Source organism: Elephas maximus, chromosome 3, assembly GCF_024166365.1.
Source record: "Elephas maximus indicus isolate mEleMax1 chromosome 3, mEleMax1 primary haplotype, whole genome shotgun sequence".
Classification (NCBI taxonomy): domain Eukaryota; kingdom Metazoa; phylum Chordata; class Mammalia; order Proboscidea; family Elephantidae; genus Elephas; species Elephas maximus.
Genome location: NC_064821.1, coordinates 199,114,645 through 199,139,146, shown reverse-complemented (window position 1 = coordinate 199,139,146; position 24,502 = coordinate 199,114,645). Strand labels below are relative to the sequence as shown.

At 50.9% G+C, this 24,502-nt stretch overlaps 1 protein-coding gene across 1 annotated transcript in view; it reads right to left on the bottom strand.

The window, feature by feature from the left end:
- Positions 1–3,333: 3,333 nt before the first annotated feature.
- VANGL2 (VANGL planar cell polarity protein 2) overlaps positions 3,334–24,502 on the bottom strand; it is a 29,350-nt gene continuing 8,181 nt past the window's right edge. Inside the window, exons 2-8 of the mRNA XM_049880977.1 lie at positions 16,660–16,920; positions 16,428–16,548; positions 12,478–13,085; positions 11,401–11,537; positions 10,769–10,904; positions 6,709–6,940; positions 3,334–5,709 (exon numbers count right to left, since the gene is read on the bottom strand). Of these exons, the coding sequence (XP_049736934.1) occupies positions 5,449–5,709; positions 6,709–6,940; positions 10,769–10,904; positions 11,401–11,537; positions 12,478–13,085; positions 16,428–16,548; positions 16,660–16,730 (1,566 nt within the window). The 5' untranslated portion in view covers positions 16,731–16,920 and the 3' untranslated portion in view covers positions 3,334–5,448. The remainder of the gene's footprint in view (positions 5,710–6,708; positions 6,941–10,768; positions 10,905–11,400; positions 11,538–12,477; positions 13,086–16,427; positions 16,549–16,659; positions 16,921–24,502) is intronic.

The following is a 24,502-nucleotide window of genomic DNA, read 5'->3' as shown; positions in this document are numbered from 1 at the left end:
ATCTTACTAAACCTACAAGAAACCTGTTGCCCTCAAGTTGATTTCGACTCATAGTGACCCTATAAGACAGAATAGAACTGCCCCACACAGTTTTCAAGGAGCGCCTTGTGGATTCGAGCTGCTGACCTTTTGGTTAGCAACCGTAGCTCTTAACCACTATGTTACCAGGGTTTTCAAACCTAAAAGATATATATTTAAGTTGGCCATTAGAAGCAGTAATTTCAGAAGCATGCCGGGGTGGAAATTTGGTCACAATAAGTCAAAAGTTGGCTTTGAGATGAAGAACTAAGAAACTATTTCTGCATAAGCCCGGTTAGAAAAAAGAGCTGTGAAAATGGGGGATACAGTTTCAAGGGACCAGTTTGTTTGTTTTTTGCATGAGAAAGATTTGAGTGCAATTTTAAAGGGAAAAGCAAGTATATGATCTTTTACATATCCTTATTGTATTTAGGTTTTTTAATTTATTCCTTTGAAAAATATTTATTGAGCACCAACTATATGTGAGGAACTGGTGTAGATGCTAGGGATACTGAGATGAACAAAATGAAGTCCCTTCCTTCATGGAGATTGTGTTGCTCCCTGTTGGTTCTTAAAAAACTCCCTAAATTTCTTGAAGGAGGAAGATCACTGACCTCTTTGGAATCCAGCCAGGGCTGGTCTCTGCACTCTGCCTGTGAACACTGAGAACCCACACAGCCTGACATGATGTTATTGGGTCTGTCACCTCCTGTAGACTGGGTGTTCCTCCAGGACAACGACCAACCCTCTCTTATCTTTGCATCCTCAGTTGTACCAGGTGCCATCGAGTTGAGTCCAACTCATGGCGGCTCCATGTGTGTGTCAGAGTAGAACTGAGCTCCACAGGGTTTTCAGTGGCTGATTTTTCAGTAGGTCGCCAGGCCTTTCTCCCAAGGTGCCACTGGGTGGACTTGAACTGTCAAACTTATGGTTAGCAGCTAAGTGCATTAACCCTTTACATCGCCCAGAGCCTGGAAAAGTATGGGATGGGGGAGGGGTCTGTTTGCTTTTAATCTTAGAAGACTGTTTACATGCTATTTTGCCCAAGGTCATGGAGAAAAGGTCAAGTCTGGACAGCTGGGAAAAGGGCTTGATGTTCCATTACCAACACCACAGTGCCAGTGAAACATTTTCATTTTAAATAGTTTTTGCTAAAATATTCTTTTGTGTAGTGCCTAAAGGGTGAGAGAGATAATGGTATACATATTTAGAAATGAGACATGCTTCAGGAATTTTTCTTGATGAAATATGTTATAAGCACCTGGGTGATCCGTGTCTGCCCTGCCTTTCAGTTGATGACTGAAACCATCGACTATCCCCTGGGAAGCAACTGCTTCTCTGAAATTGCTATGGTGTCTTCGGTCCTAGAGGCCCGACTCCCACCCCTCACCTTGGAGCTATATACACACAAAAAAAACCCATTGCCATTGAGTCGATTACAACTCATAGCGACCCTATAGGACAGAGTAAAACTGCCCCATAAGGTTTCCAAGGAGCACCTGGTGGATTTGAACTGCCAGCCCTTTGGTTAGCAGCCGTAGCTCTTAGGCACTATGCCACCAGGGTTTCCCACACACACACAAGCCATACAGATTGCTCCAGAGATCTACCCAGAAGTAATTTTTCCTTCTTCTTTATCCTTACCACTACTCCAGGGAACAGCTAAATCCTCTCCTTCCTACCTTTCTCTCTCCTCAGAATCAGGGTTCAGAATAAGCAGTTTCCGTTTATATTCTCCCACTTCCCTCCAACACATCCTGAGGAACAATGACAAGCTTACACTGCCCCCTGCTGGCCCATCTACTCCCTGAACAAACAGCATATATTCCCTCTTCCCTTTCTATTTCCACTGAGGCCCGTCTTTGCTCCCACTACCTGTAACAAAACCAAAGCAACAGAATGCCCCCACAAAAGTCAAATGTCTTTATTTTATATATAAAAAAAAAATTTGTACAGTTTTAGTTCCTATGATTAAGAAAAAAAAACAAACCTAAATTTGCCATAATGTTTAGATCCACTGCAAACTGTAAAAACAAGCTTTTTATATATTAAAAAAAAAAAAAACTTTTTTTTTTTTTTACATTTTACAATTTTCTACATGCATGCACAAGGTCTCAGCTCTGTAACCCAAAAAAAAGAAAAACAAAATCTAGATCCAAGGTGGTGGGTAGATCCAACCGTGGAAAATTCTACATTTACAATCTCACTTGGAGGGGCCTCCAAAAAAAAAACAAACAAACCCGTTCCTTTCACACAGGGCAGGACGAGTCACAACAATCACACACCAGGACTGAATCTATCAGCAGATACTGGCCCCCATGGGGAGGGCAGAAGAAGAAGACAGACAGACTGACAGACACCACGGAGGGGCAAGGGAGCTCATCTGGGCCCAACAGAGAAGGAGAGAAGCAGAAACCCTGGGAAACAGATGTCTCAGGTGAGAAGGACCCAGGGCTCCCAATGTCTAGTCCCAGGTGCTCTATCAAGGTCTGCAGCAGGAATACTGAAGGGAGGGGTCGGGAAGTGAGCAATGAAGGGCTGAAATGAAGGAGGGCAGGAAGGAAAAAATGAAAGATGACAGATGGAAATATACAAGAATAAGCAGAGAGAGCACAAAAGGCTAGCATAGGAGACCGGGACCAGTGGAGGCAGCGGCAGAGGGGCGAGGTAGGTGAAGGACTGAGGCACGGTGTCCTGGTGTGGAGGGGAGGGGGCCAGATGTGCCAAGGTCATGGGAAAGAAGGCCTAAACAGGTAGGGTGGGATGAACTAGGAGGCCATGTAGTCATAGAAAACAGAGGCCCAGCCACAGCATCCCCTACGGCAATATGGGGAAGGGGCTGTAACAGGTGGACACACCAGTGGACACCCCGGTGGAAGAAGGAGGCAATCCAGCAAGCAGTGGGACAGGCAAAGTGGGAAACTCTGCTCAGAGGGCCTGAGTCTGCTGCCTGCCCACAGTAGTTCACATCATGAAGACAGCTTCCCGTGTAAGAGAAGTGAAAGACAAACACACATCCATACATACGACAGTTCATCCTGATGCTTTAACAAATAATAATAATAATAATAAGAGACAAAGATACCACAGTTCTGACACAAAGGACCAAAACGCTACCATTCTCAGTCACAGCCCTTAGTGCTTGGAGAGATCGCTGGGGGAAACAATTTCTTTTTGTTATAGGACAAAGGAATGAAAAAATCACAGTGATTAAAAAGATGGCAGATTCTTAAAATTAACACTCCCCCGCCCCTAACCTAGGGCAGCCGCTAAGACGCCAAACACATTCCCTCTCCCTACCCCAACCCGCTCCTCAAACCACACCACGTCCCACTCCTGCCCACAAAAGGCAGTGACCCCAATCACCATCCATGCCCCATTTTCCAGGATAGTGAGGTATTTAGAAATGTAACCCAGGGGGTCTCCTCTGAAACCACGTTTTCGAAGAGAAGAAAAAATACCTTCCCAGAAGCCCCAGGACAGGACATATTTCACACAGGCCTCCCTAAAGACCCACAGCCCCAGTCCAAGGCTGATCAGGAGACCCTGCCTAACCCAGCCCTGTAGCCCACCCCACAGGGACATGGCAAGCAGTGGCTGAAGGGCCCTCTCTAAGTGGTAGAGGGGATGGATATACCTTTTCAGAAAGGGTAGCAGGAGAAACCCGGATCAGCCCTGGGCTCCATCATCCCCCAGGGCTGCCAACCACAGAGAAGAGGTCTCCCTGGGGAGGAGTCAGTGGGAATCTCACCCCAGGGTACACTCTGCAAGGCAAGTACCAGTGAGTTCTCCAGGGGAGAGGAGGGCCTATCAAGGGTGTTGTGGGTGTTGAAACAACTGGCCTGGATGTCTGCTTCTGTAAAGATTATAGCCAAGAAAACCCTATGGAGAAGCTCTACTATGTAACACATGGGGTCACCATAAGTTGGAATGGACTTGACAGCAGTGGGCTCGGTTTTTTTGTTGCTGTTGTTTGGCTCGGGTACATGCTCCATCCCAGCCATCAGAACTGGTCCTCCACATGGATCCTGGCTAGATGGAGATGGGTGCTCCCTAGTTCTATGCCCCTTGGCTAAAACCACCTAGTTTAAAGGTGTCTGAGCTCGTATTTACACTGGTAATATGTATTTGAGGGCCAAAGAGTGTTCCTCAAAATGAGCCCTGAACTATTGAGAAAGTGGATTTGGCACAGAAAGGATGGAAGCTTAATGGGGGGAGGGGCTGAGTGTTCACAAAAGGCAGCAATGCTTGTCCCTCACCGAGATAGAGAGGAAGGCCAGAGCCCAGAGAACCAGGCAGGGAGAGAGAGAAGGGGACCCTGGACGGCCAAGGAAAGGCAAGCCCTGAGGCAAAGAATTGGACTTAAGGCTGCTGGCTCCTCCCCCACAAAGAGGTGAGGCCACGGTCTCTGGAGCTGAGAGGAGACAGCGGGACTGGGGCGGCTGGTGAGGGAAAGGAAATCGTTTGTCTAAGACCACCGTGGTTGAGTCAGGATCCGCGTACCACTAAGTCTGTACTGGAATCTGCAGGTCACCCTTCAATGGGAAGGATGAAGGTAAGTTCAGAAGGCAAGGGTCAGTGACATCCACAGGGTCCCTCTCGGACCCCAGGGATCTATCCTGCCCTTCCCCTCAGGTGCTATCTAGGAAAGACAATTAGAAGAAAGGTACCTTCCCCCAAGGCCCAGAAAAGTGGTCAGAGGGTTTCTGCCTCAGTTTGCCTATGGTCACATATGACCAAACAAGTCAGAAAAGGAAAGTGGAGATCTGAGAGTAAAGGGAGGCTCTTTCCTTGCTCTAAGTAGATGTGGATGGGGGAAGGAAGCTCTAAGAGCTAGAAGCAAACAACCTCAGCAGGGAGAATCCTAACTCTGGAGCAACATGGGAGGACCCAGGAGCATCCTTGCCCCAAGATGGTTTGGGATGGTGGGCAGGAGGAATGGTTTCACCTCCCTCTGGAGTATGCCCTGGAGGGGTTTGGCACCATGGTTCTCTGGAATTCTGTCCTTGCCCCCCAGAGAAAAACTTGCAGGGGCTACTGGAAAGAACTGCTACAAGAGCCTGGGTTTGTGAGTGGGGTCTCAGGAGGGAGAAGGTACAATCGGGAGGGCCCTGCCCTTTCAGAAGAGACTATCATGGGGCAGAGGTAGGGGAAGGAAGGGAGAGGCACTGATTCCTGCAGGCCTGGAGGGATACAAAAGTGAAGGAAAAAAAAGGAGGAGGGACTTCCCAGGTACTGTTGGCAGCAGGATGGTCTCTCAGGGTTCACACGGGGTAAAGCAAGGAACAGGATCGGGGTAAGTTAATTCAAGTAAAAAAACAAGAGCAAGAGGAAGAAAGGCGGCAGGAATGTGGCCGGGCCTGAGAACGAGGCCCTCCTGCCACCCTCAGGAGCCCCCCAGAGTCTCCCACTTCCCCTCTTGTTGCACAGTCACACAGAGGTCTCAGACTGCAGCCTCATGACAAACTTGTGTGACTTGGGATCCACAAATTCCTCGGAGAGTTTGAAGAACGGGACCTTCTTGGTGCTGACCACCAGGCTGAAGTCCTGGCGCTTTAAGAGGAAGACGATACCATCCTTGAGCCCATTGGTCACCGGCTCCTCGCTTACCAGTGTCCACTGTTTGGCCAGCCAGCGTTCCTTGTGGTACTGGATGGTGGGACCGGCCGCCAGATACCGCTCCAGAAAGGCCTGAGGAGGGGAGAATGGGCTGCATAGGAATCTCTGCCTACCCATCCCATTATCCTTCATTCGCTGAGGACACAGTTCCTGAAGTCAACCAAGACGCCCCAGCTCACTCTATGAATACAAATAAGAATCTCAGAATGTCCGAGAATCTGCTTGAGACCCTGTTTTAATGAATGAGGAAGCTGGGGCCCACAGAGGCAGTGTGGTTCATTCAACAGGATCAGGACTGGAAGCCGGCTGTCCTGTGCTCTTCTCCCCATAGCCACCATGCTATGACCTGGACAAGCCCTCTCTAATTCTTCCTTCTTCTCCACACCTCTGGTATGGTTAGCGCCAAGCTGGTCTGCACCAGGAGGAAGCCAGAGGTGTCAGAGCTAAACTGCAGCATCTTAAGTCACCAGTTCCCCAAGGCTGGCTCAGAGGAAGCAATTCTAGCAAGTGGGCAATAGAGTTGAGAGGCAGGCAGTGGCTTAAAATGAGGAATGACCACCTGGTGGAGGTGGGGGTGGGAGTCTGGACCTGGACGAGGAACACTGGAATCCCAGAGACCTTGGAGATGAGGAATGACCACCTGGTGGAGGTGGGGGTGGGAGTCTGGACCTGGACGAGGAACACTGGAATCCCAGAGACCTTGGAGATGAGGAATGACCATCTGGTGGAGGTGGGGGTGGGGGTCTGGTCCTGGACGAGGAACACTGGAATCCCAGAGACCTTGGAGATGAGGAATGACCACCTGGTGGAGGTGGGGGTGGGGGTCTGGACCTGGACGAGGAACCCTGGAATCCCAGAGACCTTGGAGATGAGGAATAGGTCTCGTCCATCCCCCAAGAGCCCCTAAGCCCCTGCTCTCCTTATCCACCTGAGAACTTCATCCCATGCAGAAACGCGACAGTTGGGATAGGGATGAGCACAGACTATAAGGAGGAAGTGGAGAAGAGAAAAAGAACTGAAAGAATAAGAAAGCAGGAAGGGCCAGAGTTGGGGAAAGATGAAGGGGCCTACCTTGGGCGTCATGTCGTGCGTGATGCAGAACTCAAGGTGCTGCAGGATGCTCTCCATGGTGTGGTAAGGCTGCTGCTTGGTGGTCCGGAGGTACTTCTGCATGGCTCGGGCCATGGACGCGAAGATAGCCTGGGCTGCCTCCCGGGGGTCCATCACCTCCCTGGGGTTCTTCTGCTCCTCTTCCTGCAGCCGCTTAATGTGAGTGAAGGCCTCCTCCACCGCCACCACAAGCCTGGGGGACAGGAGGGGTCTGGACCAGACACCCACCTCTCCTCTTCCCTCCGTCCTGGCCCACCAGCAGCCTGAGCAAGGTCAGGCCTCTATTCACCCCCTACCCCTGAAGCCATACAAGCCGATCTGGGACCAGGGCTGGACTCCTGGGAAGTGTGTGTCTGTGTCTGTCTGTGGGCATGTGTGCAGGCGTGTGTGTGGCATGAAAAGCCTTTCCTCTCCAGGGACAAGAAACAGAGAGCTCAGTGAGCCCAGTCCAGGGACTCAAAGAGGACAAACTGGTGTCAAACCCAGACACAACTAGGAACTGGCTATGGGAGAGACTGAGGATTCCATCAAACCCTAGAAAAAAGCCTTCTTAAATAAGATCCCCAAATCATTCTTCATAAAGTGAAAAATGAGTGGATATGATTACGCCAAAGTAACAGATTTCAATTCAGTACACCACAGCACGGGCAACATTATCTGACATCCGACGAGGGAAAACATATGCAGCATGTAAAACCAACAAGGAATTAATATTTAGAGTATGCAAAGAGTTCACTACAAATCAAGAGAAAGACAAGAACTCGACAGAAAAATGGGCAAAGGCGGTGAACAGGCAATTCCCAAGGGGCCTGAATGGCTACAAATATATGAAGCAATCACTCGCCAGTAATCAGAGAAATGCAAATTAGAATATTAATGAAGTACTACTTATCCATCAAAATGGGGAAAATTAGGAAGAGGGTTATAATCCAAATACCGGTGAGGATGTCAGGAGTATTCTAGGAACCATGCAGAGTTAAGACGCAACACACTGGGTGTTTATACAATGTGGGTGTATTTCAAAACATAGTGTTAAGGGGTCGGGGGAGAGAAGCAGGAAAAAGAAGTAAATTTACATTAAAACATACAGACACACAAACCAACACTAAAGCTGTATGAGAATACACACAGGCTTTAAGGAATCAAACATTGAAGAGGGTGCCTAAAACGAGGGTGCCTAAAACAAGGGTGCAGAATGAGAGCGGGATTGAGGACAGAAAGGGGAAGTAGAATACAGAGCAGGGAAGAAGTCTGTGATGACAACGTGTTAAGAACTGAGAAGGGTGATGAACCCAGTTCTCTGTAACTACAGACCAAGACACAAAATAAGACCCACCTGGGCAGGGAAAGGAAATGACCCCTGTATGCCCAGGAACCCGGAAACCTAGGAACCTGGGAACTTCAGTTAGCCTAGGCCAAGTAAATGTGTGGAATCCCTGGGTGGCACAAACAGTTAACGCCCTCAGCTGCTAACCAAAAGGTTCAATGTTCAAGTCCACCTAAAGGTACCTCAGAAAAAAAGGCCTGATGATCTACTTACACAAATCAGCCACTGAAAGCTCTACGGAGCACACTTTCACTCTAACACATGTGAGGTCACCATGAGCTGGAATCGACTCAACACCAACTGGTTAACTAAATGTGTGGATCTGTGTGTGTGCAGTGCAATGAATTCCTTGGCATGGCCCTTCTAGCCAAAGTCACTGTGATTCACACACAGTGATTGAGTGGGACTATGCAAATAAGGTATATGAAACCTTAACAAAGGGACAGGTCAATTTTGCCATCCCACTAGGCTTAACATGAGCCATCCCAGAGGCAGTCTCACCACCACCAAGAAAGAAGGGGCAGGAGTGGAGCATGTCTTTTGGACCCAGGATCCCTGCACTAAGAAGCTCCTGGAACCAGGAGATTGAGAGAGAGACAGCTGTAACACTAAAGACGGCGAGAAGCCGTGGCAGAGGAACAGCGGCAGCAGAGGAAGGAGAGACGGCGCGTGGGCCTGGACGAGAAAGCTGAGTGCCTTTGGGCATCAGGCTTGTTGGTGGAGTGGGGTGCCTCTGGGCACTTATCGGCAAAGCCAGAAAGCTTTGTAACATTTGCCTGAGCAGGGCAGAGGCCAACAGGCCAGAGAGAGGTGTGCTTGTGGGCACAGCTGCGAAGAGGCTGTCCTGATCAAAAAACTATATCCTGAGAGTTCCTGAACCCATTGCCATCGAGTCAATTCCAACTCATAGCGACCCTATGAGACAGAGCAGTACTGCCCCACAGGTTTCCACGGCTGTAAATCTTTACAGAAGCAGACTGCCATATCTCTCCCACAGAGCAGCTGATGGGTTTGAACCACTGACCTTTTGGTTAACAGCCAAGGGTTTTAACCACTAAACCACTGGGGCTCCCCAGCCTGTTACTTCCCTAATAAACACAATCATGAGTATTGTCTGTGAATTGTGTGTGACCACTGCAACAAATTATTAGACTCAGCAAAGAGAGTGCCATAGGCGGGACAGTTGGTGTCAGAGATAACGACGGCAGAGATAGGAGGCATGTCTGACCTCCGCCTCATAGGAATCAGCCTTGGGCTAGTGATCTTGATTCTCCTTCCCCCTTGTGAAGTCAGAGGAGGTCAGATGCCTCTGGTGCGCCATTTTTACAGTATGTTTTCAGCTTCTCTTTTTATTCTCTTGCTTCCCCTGAGTTTCTCAGTAAAGTTCCTTTTGAAAAGATCCCTCTGTTCCTGGAGAGCCAAAGGAAGAAGTTTCCTCCAAGTTACAACTAATGTAATGTGGGAAGGAAGGTGCCCCTTAGGGGCCAAGAAGAGTGGTGGCAGCACAGAAGACCAAAAGACCCTAGTCAGAGCAGAAAATATGGGGGCGGGGTGGGGAGGGGAGGACTACTGGTCTCTTCCCAAAAGGGCCATTTCTGAGACAACTGAAGACATGCTTCATCACAGAAATGGGGCTGGTGATCTTTGATCCACTGCAGGGGCACCAGCCATGTACAAAAATAGGGTAAGGGCCACCTTCCCCTCCAGGCCTCGAGTTCCTGTGGGAGGAGGGGCAGAGAGAAGGGTGGGCAAGCAAGTCCCCAAGCAAGGAGAAAGAAGCACTCTGCTCACATCCAGTAGAGCAAGGTGAGGTGCTGGCTACAGCAGGCACCCAGAAAGATCCTTCAGACATGACTGAAGCGCACGTAAGTGTGAACGGGAAGAAGTGAGGACAACATTTAAAACGTACCAGGACGTGGGTACCAGAATCTCATTTTCTGCAGGCACCACAAGCTAGCAGGTCTAGGGTGGCCTCGGTCCCTCTGTTGCAGGTAAGGCTCACATCCTTCACAGGGCCCCTGCCCCACTGTGGGAGACACAATTCTAAAGAGTTCCCCCCACTCCCCTCCAAGATTCCCAGCTCTGGTTATTCGATCAAACACTCTACGTTCTGTTGTAAAGAGATTTTGTGGATGAAATTTAAGTCCCGAGTCAGTTGACCCAAGATATGGAGATAATCCCAGTGGGCCTGATCTAATCACACAAGCCCTTTAAAAGCAGAGCTTTCTCCGGCTTATGACAGAAAAAGAACTCGAAGAGAGACATGTTCCTGCTCGCCTGAAAGAAAAAGCAAACTGCCGTGTTGTGAACTGCCTATATAAGGGCTCCTAGGCCAAGGACTAAAATCTCAAATAACGCATGAACTTGGAAGAGGACCCCTGCCTCAGGTGAGAATGGCCTCGATTTCAGCCTGCGAGGCCTGAGCAGAGGACCAGGTAACTGGAACCCATGGAACTGTGAGATAACAAATGCGTGTTTTCCCACCTTTGAGTGTGTGATAATGGGCAGCAACAGAAAACTAATATACACACACACACACACACACACACACACAAACGCCCCCCCCAACCATCTCATCACTGCTGCTCTACTTTCAGCAGCCACAAGCCCCTTGGTCTTTCCCTACCCAGCCTATTTTTACCCCAAAGCCCATCCCACAGCACCCTTTCCTGCTCCTCTGCTCCCAGCACCCACCTGGCCCTGCGCTTGCGCACCCTCCGCTCATGCTCAGCCTCTTCATAGTAGTACTCGTTGTGGCTGTTGTCCCGCCTTCGGGCAGCCGCTGCAATCACAGCTCGAGACTGGCCCGTGGAGTTGTTGGTGCTGTTTTCTGCATAGGAGCAGGGGAGAGAGGGGATGGTCACATCAGAGCTGACCTCACTTCCCACATGGGAGCTCCAGGGACAGCAACCTGACACCTATCATGTCCAGAAGAGGCTGTTCCCACCACCCAGCAATGCCCCCCACTCCACCCCTCCTGGCCACCTCTGGGAGTGGCCCTGGGAAAGCAGTGAGGAATCCACACAGGTTCCTCCCTGGTTCAGGAGGCTCTGGAGCTCAGACGGCCAAATGGCTTAGAAATGGGCTGATGAGCAGACACAGAGGAACCAGACTGGGGGACACACCACAGCCTAAAGGGCCCACAAGTAGAATCAGCAGCCCAAGACCAGCCACCTAGAATCAGGGGAAATGACAGAACAGAAGGGTTGGGACATGGACCAGGGAAAGGGGAAAGCAAGGGAAGAGGAGGGAGAGAGAATAGAGAGAAGGTGGCTTGGAGTCCTGCTTGGGGAGAGACCAGGAAGGGAAGGAGCAGGGCCGCTCACCCTCTCCGAGGGAGTACACCTTGAAGCCAGACACTTTCTTGGCCAGGACGGACTTGGGCAGGTTGAGGAGGGCAGGGTTGTAGACAGGGAAGTCATGGTAATACTTCTCCAGGATCCACACTGCCACGCGCTGGATGCTGTGGGGGAGACGGCAGGCAAGGGAGGGAGAAGGGACAGACAAGGGGCGCAGGGAAAGGGACACATCAGGGCAGGTTGGCAGGAGCAAGAAATGACACGGGACAGGGACAAGCTGCTTCCATGAAGCCTGGCTCAGGGCCTGAGGTCCACTTACCAGGCTTCCAATAGGAACCCTTCCCAGGGCTGGGCTTGTTAGTCCATCTCTGCTGAAGCCCAGGGGAGGAAGAGCACTGGGTCTGGGTCCCCAGCCAAGGGTCACCTCATGCCCATCCAGCGTCCCTACCCCCAAGATTCTCTACGGGACCCAGGAGATGCTACTGAAACCCTGTATGGCCGAGGAGGCATCTTGCCTACAATTTAGGAGGTGCTAAACAGCTGTCCCATTATTTTTCCTGTGGGACCCTCTCCTCTGGCCAACTCATCTCAGTGACCACTCACTGAGTACTCACAAGAAGCTGTGCCTCCAAGAAAGGGTTAGAAAACAGATTCCAAACCCTGGTGACAAAATGGTTAAGAGCAGCAGCTAACCAAAAGGTTGGCAGTTTGAACCCACCAGGTGCTCCTTGGAACCCGTGCAGGTTCCTCCCTGGGTCTGGAGGCTCTAGGGTGGTTCTACCCTGTTCTGTAGGGTCACTATGAGTCAGAATCAACTCAATAGCCACAAGTTTGATTTCTGGTTTGTTCATGCCCCACGTATTTCTCCCCCTTGGTCCATTCTCTCTGACATCCCCAATCTCTAATGGCTTGTTCTATCCTCCCAACTCGTAACTCCTACCCCATCTTGCCCCAGCACCCTGCACACACCCCTTCATAGCAAGCAACAAACAGTGTTGAAAACTTACTACGTCCAAAGCACTCAACTCCTTCCCATCATGCCCTCCTGCCCTCACAGGCCTTACAGCCGCCCCACCTGCCCCCCACCTCTCCCAGGCACCACACCTGAGGTGGCCAACATTGTAGAAGCGGCTGGCCCCGTCCGTGGAGCGCACCACCTTGAGTGTGAACTGAGGCTGGAGCTGGCGCAGCTCGAGCAGGACCACAGCCAGGTAGTGCACGAAGAGCAGGGCATCCACTAGCGATACAGCAAACTGCACCACGCCCTGGTAGCTGCGTTCCCGGGCGTCCAGGATGCGCACACCGTAGAAGAGCCAGTAGGAGACGACGAGCAGAAAGACAAGTACCATGAGCAGGGCGCGCAGCACGAAGACACGGGGCAGCGAGGCCTTCGGCCGCCGGAAGAACAGGGCCCAGCTGCCCAGCAGCAGGATGAGCAGCTTGAAGGCCACGGAGATGAAGAGGCCCTCACAGGCCGTCCCGCATGGCTCCAGCTCCTCCCGCCACAGCAGTGGGGGCAGCAGCAGGAACGCCAAGGGCGTGAGGAAAGACAGCAGCGCCAGCGTGGCCCCCACCGCCACTCCCAGGTGCCGGGAGCGGTCCAGTGGGACACTGTCCTCCATGTCCTTGGCGATGCGTGTGAGGTCATCATGGGAAATGCTGTGCTCTGATGTGCCCGTTACGACTGTTGTTGTCTCCCCCCAGTTGTCATCCTACAGGCAGGAGGGGGCCACACAATGGGGCAGGGAGCAGGGAGAAGATGAGGAAGAAACGGAAGAGGAGTGGAAACAGGACAAAGGATGAGGGGAGAGGGACAGAGAGAGAGGCATGGGAAAGGAGAAGGCAGAAAGGAGAGAGAGTCATCAACAATGTGCAACCATCCAAGTATTTACTGAGCTGGGCTGCGTGCCCATACCTGGCCTCTACAGATATCAGAAGTATGTTGTTGTTATTAGCCACTGTGGAGTCAGCCCCCAACTCACGGTGATCCCATGCACAATGGAACAAAATGCTGTCCGATTCTGCGCCATCCTCGTGATCAGTTGTGGATCTGACCGTTGTGATCCATGGGGTTTTCAATGGCTGATTTTCAGATAGATCACCAGGCCTTTCTTCCCGGTCTTAGTCTGGAAGCTCCACTGAAACCTGTTCAGCATCATAGCAACACACAAGCCTCCACCGACAGACAGATGGTGGCTGCACATGAGGTGCCCTGGCTGGGAATCGAACCCGGGTCTCTCACATGGAAGGCAAGAATTCTACCACTGAACCACCACTGCCCCCTATCAGAAGTACAGGAGTTGCTTTTTCAGCCATAAAGAGAAAGTTCTAACACATGCTATGACGTGAATGAACCTTGGAAACAGGCTGAGTGAAATATGTCTGACAGAAAAGGACAGATATATGATCCCACTGATAAGAAATATCTAGAATAGGCAAATATACAGAGACCAAAGTTAATTAGTGGTTTCCAGGCATGGGTAGCATCACTGCATAGGAGAAACTAAATTTCTATTATATCTCAGGGAAAAGTATGGAAATGGACAGTACTAATGGCTGTGCAACATTGTGAAGGTAACTAACGTCACTGCGTCATACAGGTAAAATGGTTGAAATGGCACAAGTGTTTTGTTATATATATTTTTTACTATAATAAAATAAAAACAAAATGAAAAATATAAGACTTGGGCCCTCAGGGAACTTTTACACTGGTCAGTGAAAGAGGGCAGCTGCGTGAGCCGAGATGAAGCTCAGAACAGAGGGCACGAGAGAAATGCCGCGGGAGCTGCTCAGGCTGCCAACAGAAACCGGCAGGCTGCCAGGGCACCTAGGTCTGAGCTGACCCTCAGGGGCAGGAACAGCTAAGGACAAAGCTGGACTGAAGTAGTGATTTCCAACCCAGGTGCACACATTAAAATCTCCTAAAGAACTTAGAAAAAAATACTGGGTTCTACCCCTGAGAATAAACCCAGTTTTGTTTGTTTTTTGGACCCCTGAGAATGGGATCTGGGTATCAACCTTTTAAAAAAAAAAAAAAAATGCCCCCCAGATGATTCTAGTGTCCATCCAAGGTTGAGAAGCACAGGGTCGCTAAGGTCTGGCTACTCAAGATGTGACCTGCAGACCTGCAGCACGGGCATCTCCTGGGAGCCGATGAGAAATGCAGAACCTCAGGCCCCAGCCCACATTGACTGAACCGGTATTTGTCTTTTAACAAGATCCCCATGAATCATTGACACGGCAAAATATTAGAATCCTTCCCTAAGGTCCCTCCAGCCTCCACAGCATGCCATGATTTCAGCAGAAGGCTGAGGGGGAGCGGTCAGGTGCAGGAGAGGCGTTAGCTCAGGCACTCAGAGGACGTGAGCAGCTGAGCCCAAGAGCAGCTGGGTCAAGCTTGCAGGCCACACTGCAATGCCAGGCTAAGCAATGTGCTTCCATTCTCCAGGTATGAGATAGCCACTCAAGGCTTCTGATCAAGGGAGCAACCTGACAAGAGCTGTTTGGTGAAGAGAAGAAAGCCCGGGGGGAAGAGAGGGAGAAGGGAAATGATCCGGACAGGGTGTGGGAGACACAGGTGCAGATTCAAGGTCACTCAGGGTCTCTGGTCTGCCCAGTGGCTCTAGCAGATCACCTGAACACCCACAGCACAGGGGCTGCCTGCTGGAGGCACAGGGTGGGCAGGCAGAGGTCCCCAGGTGCCCTTATGGGTCTGGTCCACTCAGGCTGTTTTCCTGCAGTGGCTGGAGGTCATCTCACAGAGCAGTTCCGAGAGCATCGGTGGCCTTCGGTGCCCACACTCTTTACTCCTCGCCCCATGGGGGAACAGGAAGCCCTAACCTGCCACCCAGGGGATTCAGGCTACAGGGCTGACACTGGGGACGGGGAGTGTAGGAGACAACCTGGCAGGGCCAGTGATTAGGAAGGCTGAGCAATCGCTTCGCTCAAAGAGAGTGCCTGTCAGCCCCCGGTGGGAGAGGAGAGTCTGATCTGAAGACAAAAACTGAATGAGATGACCACGTTCAGTTCAAGGAACCAGGACTGCTTCTCATCACATATCCTCTCCAAGGGCCTCCTCCCCAACAACTGGGGGGGATGGACATACCTCACGATCACTTCAAGAACTCAGGAGGCCAGGTGCCAAGGATGGGGGAAAAAGGACAAAAAACATTTCCCTCAGCTATCAATCTAATCCCGAGAGCCAGGGATTTCCAATGTCAGTCACAAAGATTTCCTCTGAGGAAAAAGGAGCTGGGTGCCCCTAGCCTTCTAAGATGTTCCCACCAAGAAAACAGGAGGATTGAGACATGAGCAAGCCCTGGGTCACCATAAATCCTGCCTCTGCTGTATTCTGGGACTGCTCTGCCTACTATGCTCCCTACCAGGTGAACCAAGAGGTTAGAAGAAGAGCAACCAGCTCACCCTCGTCCCAGAGAGCTCTCCTCCTGGTTCCCCCTCCATCCTCTCAGCCGCACCCCCTTCTCCCCCACCTCCTTTCCCTAAGACCTAGGTGGTACTATTCCACAGCCTGACACCAGTGGGCGCCGGAGTCCCCACTCCTTAAGACTCAGAAAACATTTTGGCTGGTCCTTCAGACTCCACCCACCTGCCTCCCCCAGATTCTCAACCAGCCGGATTGGCTGGCATCAGCTCCAGAGAAACCAGCCAATTTCCATTACAGTGCCCAGGTCCCACCACCCCCTTCCCAAGGAAAAGGCTGGTGCCTCCAAAGGGATCTTTACTGAAATTGCCTGTGTAACAAGGTCCTAGCTTGGGACTCTAAGCGGAGGGAAATAGGACACAGGACACCCTCCCTGACCCAGCTTCTGAGGGAGACCAGGTTTCTAGGCCCCTCCCCTCTCTGATGGAGACTCTAGCTTCCCCAAGACAGTCTAAAAAGTTCGGGTTTTGCCCTAAGTCCCTTCAGCCTTGGAAAAAAATACTGATGCCCAGGTCCCATCCCAGACACGAGGATCTGAGTATCAACCTGTTTTTAAAAAGCTCCCCAGATGATTCTAGCATTCATCCAAGATTGAGAAACACTGGACGCTCACCCGCTCATCCCCTCGCGTGGACTCATTGTCCAGCAGGGGCTCCCCTGGAGCCTGGATTGTCACTGACTTGTCCCCACGGCTCCCATCCCGGCTCTTAGAGCGGTGTCGGTCCCGGCGGTCCCTGCAGCAGGAGGCAAGAGGGAGGCACAGAAGGTCAGGGGAAGGAACAGGGTCCTCTCAGCAGCCACCCCCACCCACCACCTCTCAACTGCCCCCTCCCATGCACACCCACCTGTGCTTGCGGGAACTGCGGGAGTGCCCTGACTTATAGGAATAGCCCGAGTACTGGGACTCGGTGTCCATGGCGTCTGAACGCCGCGCCTTGTAGCGCTCCAGGGCCGCGGGCTGGGGCCTCTTGGGGGGCCCCACAGCCACCTCCTTCAGCACCGGCTTCTTCAGGCCAAGAGGCACCTTCAAGAAGTCAACCGTCACCCTGAGGGACTCTATTTTGCTGGACAGGTGGGCTTGTCTCAGAGAAAATCAAGCGACGCTCCTGAGGAGAAAAAGCAGCTGGTTAGATCTAGCTCCCAGAAAACAAGATCATCCCCAAACGACAACTGTAGGAAGCTCAAATGAGCCCAGCCATTGCCCAAGAACGCTCCCACCTAGGTTCCTATCCTGTCAAATGGGTCCAGGTCTTCCTGCCTTGCCTCCAGGAAAGAACCTCCAGACTGTGCCAAGGGTTCAGGGATAAGGGCAAGAGGGCCAGCAAGGGTTCCCAGGGCAGAATAACCAAAATGACCTAACCCTGACACCCTGGAGGGGAGAATCTGGGCAGTGCTTTCCTCGTCTCAGCGCAGGAAAACTGAGGCTTGGAGAAGGCAGGCTCTGGCCAGGTGACAGGCTGAACCAATGGAGACCTTAGAGAGCAGAAAACAGCTGGGTTCTATTCAAGACTACCCCCAGGCCTTGCCTTGCCTTTCCATCCCACCTCCCGCCCCCCCCAACCCCCGCCCCACACACATGCACACTTTCTGAGTGTGCCCACAGGGGGCTGCCTATGGCTACTTCTCTTGGTACCACATGTCCCCAAATTCTACGTCAAACACACCCAGAGTTACTGGCCAGATCAGGTCGGCTGCTCCCCTGAAGGCTGTGTGTGTGTGTGAGTGTGTGTGTGTGTGAGTGTGTGTGTGTGTGCGCGTGAGTGTACATGTGTGTCTGTATGTGTGTGTCTGTGTGTGTGAGAGTGAGGACAGAAACTACTGCTAATGCAATGGGGGCAAGAGGAGAAGGCAAGTAGAAACCATTCTCCAAAGCCTAATATCCTCAAATAGGCAAGGTCTTGAGTTTCCCTGTCCACTTATGGGCTGAGGACAGCACCTTTCATTTATACTTTTACTTTCTAATTCTGCAGAGAAGAATGACCTCTCCTTCTCCCCACCCCTTCTTCCCCAGCCCTCATCCAAAGCCTGCTCATTCTTCATAGCCCAGCCCCTACCCTCTCAGAGAAACACACCCCTCCCGGACTCTGGCACCCAATGTTATCTTCCTCTCTGACCCGCCCCCCACTACTAACAGTCATCACCATGCTCTGAGCTCTTACTTCCCACCTTTATCCATTTAGTCATCAAATCTTTTTAAAGCACTTTCTATGAGCCATGTACTTTGCCAGGCCCTGGTTATATACGGCAACCCTGGTGGCATAGTAGTTAAGTCAGCAGTTTGAATCCACCAGGCGCTTCTTGGAAACTCTATGAGGCAGTTCTACTCTGTCCTATAGAGGCACTATGAGTCGGGATCAGCTCGACGGCAATGGGTTTGGTTTGGCTTGGTTTTGGGGTATATATACAGTCATGAAACAGACCAATGTTTACAGGCTAGTAAGGAAGATGCATATTAAAAAGTAAACAGATATACATAAATGATTAATTGTAGCAGTGATAGGAAAGAAAAGAGCAAGGAACTATGAGACAGAACCTGGGGAGGCAGGAGCTACTTTAACCTGTGCGGTTCAGGAAGGTCTCTCTGAGAAAATGCCACATAAAAAGAGACCTGAAAGAGGGGTGAACCAGGCAAAGAGTAGAGGGAAATGCTGTGGAACAGAGGAACTGCACATGTGAAGGCCTGAGGCAGGAAAGAGTTCAGATACTAAGAAAAAGGCCAGTGGGGAGAGAGCTGAGGAAGGGAGAAGGCTCTGGAAGCTGATGCTGAAGACAAAGCCAGGAGCCAAGTTATTGAAAGACCCTGGGGGTGAAGAGCTCAGCTCTTATTCTAAGGGCAATAAGGAGTCTTCAAAAGATTTTCGCTATGGAGGTATAGACTGGATAGAGGGAAAAGAAAAAATAGGGTGATCAGTCAGGAGGCTACTCAGTGGTCCAGGCCTGGGCCAAGGTAAAGCAGCAACAGTGACGAATTATCCAATAAGCAAGGTATTCACAGGTTTACTTGTGCTTACTTACTAATTTGTAATGACCAATTTCACCTATTTTTCACCCATGTGAAATTGCTCACTACGGATTAGTAAGTAAACACAATTAACCCCATGAGTACCTTGCTTATTGGTTAATCCACCCCGAGTAGGGGGGAGGAGGGAGGCGGAGAGTGAGAAACAGACATGTTTGAGACCTACATTGGCGGTAGAATCAACAGGCCCTAGTGAACGATTGGTTGAGGGAGAAGGAAGTGTCAAGAATCCTTGGCCTGAGCAAAGCGGTGGAGGGGAGGGCCCTTAATAAGGTGGGGAAGACTGGGAAAGAAGCAAGTTCTAAGAGGAAGACAATGAGCTCTGTTTTCATCATGCTAAGTTCATGGCCATGAGACAGGTGGTCAAGTATAGCCAGCTGGATGTTAGAAGCCTGGACTCAGAGGTGAGTCTGAGCTGCAGGTCTCAACACCATTCAAAGTCATGGGAATGAGTGGGCTCACCTAGGGAGTGGATGGAAATAACAAAGAAAGCCTAAGCCAGACTCCTGAGAATTCCAATCTGTAAAAGCATCTAGAGGAAAAGGAGCTGAGAAGGGGAGGCCAGAGGAGTAGGGGTGCCTGAAGACTGCAGGCTCATGGCAGCCACAAACTTAAGAGTGTTTCCAGGTGGGAATAATAAACCAAGTCAAATGCTGCTGAGAGGTCGATTATGTTAAGCACTGAAATGGATTTGCTTTGTACAGTTGTTACCTTTCTTTCAACAAAACTAAACCACCAGCAACCTGAGAATAACAAATATATGATTGATATATATATTTATAGCCACCTACCCTCCCATGGGAATAGAGCAAGTAATTGATACCAACCTAATAAATGAATATGCTTCTCTGACTCTCAGGGAAGATGAAATCAATGCTAAATCCATCCAATTATTCTCCTAACACAGTTATCCGGAGGCAATCCATGGGCTAGTGATGTCGGTCAATATCCCCACGTCAAGGCAAGTGTGGGATGGGGCACACTTAGGAGACAAAGTCACAGCACCTTAACCCAACCCTAAACCATTCTAAAAACCTTTGCTACAAACAGGGCCTTTGTCATCCCTTTGTCTGCAAATTGCATCTTGGATTTCTTCTACCTCCTCTCCTGAGAACCCATTCTACTGGCTTACCTCTCAACATAGATGTCTCACCTGTATCTCTCTTGCTGTGTTTCCAGCCCATTCTTTCCAGTTCTCCTCTTAAAAGCTGAATTTCAGATGGAATCTCAAAGAGAATAAGTGGCTCACAGAGTGAGGGTGGCGAAAGGACGGGAGAAAGGACTAGCGTGAATCTGAATCTAGATGCAGACACTAGAAGCCAGAATCTCCACATCTCACCCTCACCCTGAATACTCACATCCACCAGAGCCAACAGCTAGAAGAGCCTCGGATGTGCACCCAAGGATCTGTGTTCAAAACCTAACTCTCCCACTGACGAGCTGTGTGACCATGGGCAAGTTACTTCACTTCTCTGTACTCTGTAGTCTGGTAGGCTCATCGGTAAAATAGGGAAGATATACCTACTTCATGGGCTTATTTTGGGATCACATGAGTGAAAGAAGTGCTTTCTAAACTGCTCAGCTAGTAATTACTTCAGCAATTAATAAGCTTGGCTCCAGGATCACTCATGCTCCAATCCCAGACACTTCCTCTGAGACTGGGGAAAGAGATAATATAGATAAACACTGTTGTTTAGATCACACACACACGACCAGAACCACCACTTCAAACACACCCAGGAGGGAAGCTAATGCGGTTTTGCTTTCCCTACCTATATATTTCACACCAGAGAAGGGTGCCAGTCCCCTCCCAACCATTCTGAGCCACTCAGCCTAGAGCCCCTTCTTATTAAAGGGCCAATATGGGCCCTGCTCCCCAGGCCCATCTCTCCCGCCCCTACCAAACCAAGTCAGGGTGCCCAGAAAGCACCTGAACACGCTCCTCCCTCCCCTACCAGCACAAGGGCCCAAAACTAACCCAGTTGCTGAGCCCCCTATCTGCTGTTCTCTCAGGTACCCCAAGTATCAGAGAAGCTGGGGGGGGCGGGGACGTTGGGAGGCAAGCAAAGAGAAGGGCAGAAGTTAGCCTTATTTAATCAGCCTCAGGAATCAGGGGTTTGGAGGGTCTCCCAGGTGGGCAGTGTTCCCAGGGAAGAGGGTGGGGGGGAGGGGATCACTGGATGAAATCAACAAGTGGAGATGTCAGAGGGATGGCGATGCTGAGAGGGGGAGGGGAGTCTGGACGGTGCCGGGCAGGGAGCTGCCACATGGGGGGGGGGTGCTATAAAAGGGAACATGTCCCATTGCTTTTTACCTTGCCCCCACCCACCTACACACACAAGCACACACACTCAGTCCCCTGCTCAAACCAACCATGGATTATCTGGGGTTAAAAGGAGGCCAGAGAGCAGAGAGGGAGGGAAAAGAGAGCCCATCACAAAAAGGAGACCCTTTTCCCTTCCAAAGGCCTTTCAGAAATAAAATGAATGGAATGTGTCTCAGTATCATCCCAAGGGGGCTGGGGGGAGGGCTGGGGGGAATGTGGGGGCTTTTGTCCAGGCTGCCCAGCTTCTCCCACATTGATCACCATGGCAACAAAAGCCCCCTGTTGCCTAGGTGATGGCAGCCGGGTCCTGGAACCCATACCCAGCATCCAAAGCGAGAGAGGTTATGGGGGGGCGGTTAGGGACAGAGGGGGAGAGAATGGGGTTTCTCCTCTGGCGGCCCCAGCTTTTGTCTGAGCTGTGAGATCAGATTTCTTCACGAAACAATCGGAGGCCTCTGGAAAAAATACACTCAGAACCTGGCAACAAGCAGAGGGAGTAAGGTCCTGGGATATGTTGGGGTGGAGGGAGATTGGTGTTGGCCAAAATGCAGGCTAGGAACAGACCCTTCCCCATCCCCCCGCTGAGAGGAGGCAGAGAGGCTGACAAGGCCTTGGACACACACACGGACACCCACATATGAGGTATGTCCTGAGGACTGGTGACCAGTCAGCACTCAGCTGTGACCACCATTCGCTTCTTGCACTGCTGCATCCTGGTCCACCCACAGCCCAGTAAACAGCTACTTTAGGCCTGGGGTGGGTAAAGGAGGCAAAGCAGGGACGACGACAGAGCTGGCAAAAAGCACCATAGGTGCCAGGATGACATGGCCAGAGAAGAAAAGGTAGGGAGGGGACAGAATCCAGACATGCACATAAAAGAGGGCACCTGTTGTTCCTCACCTCTACTGAGGGCAGAGGGGAAGATGGAAGCAAGGACAAGAAGCCAAAGCTTCTCTGACAGGGGCAGATCTCTGAAATGACAGTGTTTTAAACAAATGGCTTTCCTCTCCTCAGTCAGGGACTAGGCAAGGGAAGTCCTGTCGGGATGCAGCGGAATGGGCACGATGACCTCTGCAGACCCCTTGCCCATTAAAGGTCTCTGCGTCCTACAAAGAACCTGGGTATGGAACAAAGAACTAGATTTGGCCTTTCCTCTCTGGTTCCTGAAAATAGCTCTTGGAATTCCCCAGCAATCAAGATGTCTAGTTTTCTAAAATAGCCAGGCAACACTTAAACATGTGCAAATGAGTTGGAAGGCCCCAACTCATCACCTGGCAACAGGACTCAGGAAGGGAAGGAAGGGGGGTATGATGCAGTCATGCATATTCATCGACTGTATAGGTCTTAACTATGCATTAAGGCCCCAACATGCATATTCATCAAGGTCCCAATACTAAGGGACCCTGGACCTTCAAGCTTCCCTGTTGGGGACTTCCTGGATTGGAAAGAACATCCATGGCACCGGAGAGGGTGTGGCACATTCAGGCGGACAATGGAAACTTCATGCCAGGAACTCTCCTACACCTTGCCTGATGGGTCTCTTCACTTGTATCCTTTCTGGTTATAATAAATGGCAAAATGTAAGTATAGGTAATAGTCTCTGTGAATTTCATGAGCTGTTACAGAGAATTAATGAATCCACAATGGGCAAGGAGACTCTGACGTAGCTTGGAGTGGCTAATTCAGAGGAGGGCTGCACAGGCAGTGGTAAGGGCAGACTCCTAACTCGTGAGGAACCAGCTTGGAGTAGCTAGTGAACAGAGGGCTGCACAGGTCGTTGATGTAGAGATCCGGCTCTGGGTGGCTGGGTGACAGAGAAAAGGCTACACAGGTAGTCAATGAAGAAGGAGGGTCCCTCTAGTTTGTGAAGGCTAGAGAGGGGCTAGCTGGTTTGCAGTCCATGGAATTGTGCAGATACCTGAGCCTACAGGTGGTACCCAATGACCTGGCCCCAGGTGACCAGCGATGAATTCTGACCTAACTCTGGGTGGTTAGGGTGAGAGAGGAAGTGCCACAAAAGAAGTGGTGGGCAACAAGGATCATGGGGATGTGGAAAGGTGAAGCCTGGATCCATTTCCAGGTAGGAATGGGGGGTTTGCCCACCTTGCCCCTTTAGCAGCGAGTCTGCCTTGCACTGGGTCTCACGGCATATGCCCTGCACCCCCTTCCCCACTATAACCATGGGTCGTTTGAACATGTGGACACCCCTACCCCCGGCTCTCTAATCTTCACTCCCCTAGCCCTCACACCTGGGTAAATGTGGGGGTTGAAAGAGTTTCCATCCAGATAAGAACCTACGTGCCATTAACTATTTCCCTATCCCCAATGTCCAAGGACATCAATGCAGGTTCCACTCAAAGTACTGGATACCCACCTTCCCAGGACACGAGGGTGGAGGGGAGGGCTGGAGAGGAGAGGCGGGAGCTAGGCCAGGAATCCAACCTCCCAGCCCAATATCCAAAGAGCTAGGTGTCTGGTCTGAGAGACAGGGCGCCTTGCCGAGTCCTAAGGCTGGTATGAGACAGAGCAGAAATCTGAAGACACAACTGTCCCACTACAGAGTCCTCAGTCTTTCTCTCCCTGAGTTACTCCCTGAGTTTCATAGATGTGTTCAATACAGGCAGCCCTGCCAGGCACTGGTGGGGGACAGAGGTATTTGACATGGTGTAAAAATCCAGGCACCTAATCCAGCTTCCACGGAGGAGACAGGTGCCCAACCCTCTGACCGTGCCTCCATCATTCCCTGTGCTTACCCTTCCCTTCCCCCTCCAGGAGGAGAGAGTAAGTTCTAGCAGGTTCTAGCACTATGCTGAAAGATGCCTTAGAGGTACAACCCCAGGCTTTACGGATTAAAGAGTGGGGCCCAGAGAAAGAAGGTGGCTAGTCCATGGTACAGAGCTATTGTTTGAACATTCCAAGGATAGGTAGCTCACTACCTCTGAGGAAGCCCATTTTTGGCCTCCTTTTATGTTAGAAAAACCTTATTAACACCGTGATGTGGAGGTGTGCTCCTCCTGGAGTGAGATCTGGTTCCTCCACAGGACTCTTTCTAGACTCTGGTTCTTTCAATAGGCAAGTCTATGAGAAGGCCAGGATAGGAGAGAATTCCTTGACTTCCACCCTACCCTCTCTTCTCACCAGTGACAAAAGGACAGAGACTAGACAGGCCTAAGCCAAGACAGGCCAAAACCAAAGAGCCCCTAGCCCCCAAAGGGATGGTTTCTATGCCCACCAATCCACCACTCCTGACCAAAGATCTCATTGGTCCTTCATTCATCCCCATCCCCCACCACTACCACAAAAAGGCTCTGAGGAAGAAGGGACAGGCCCAGACCCTAGACTA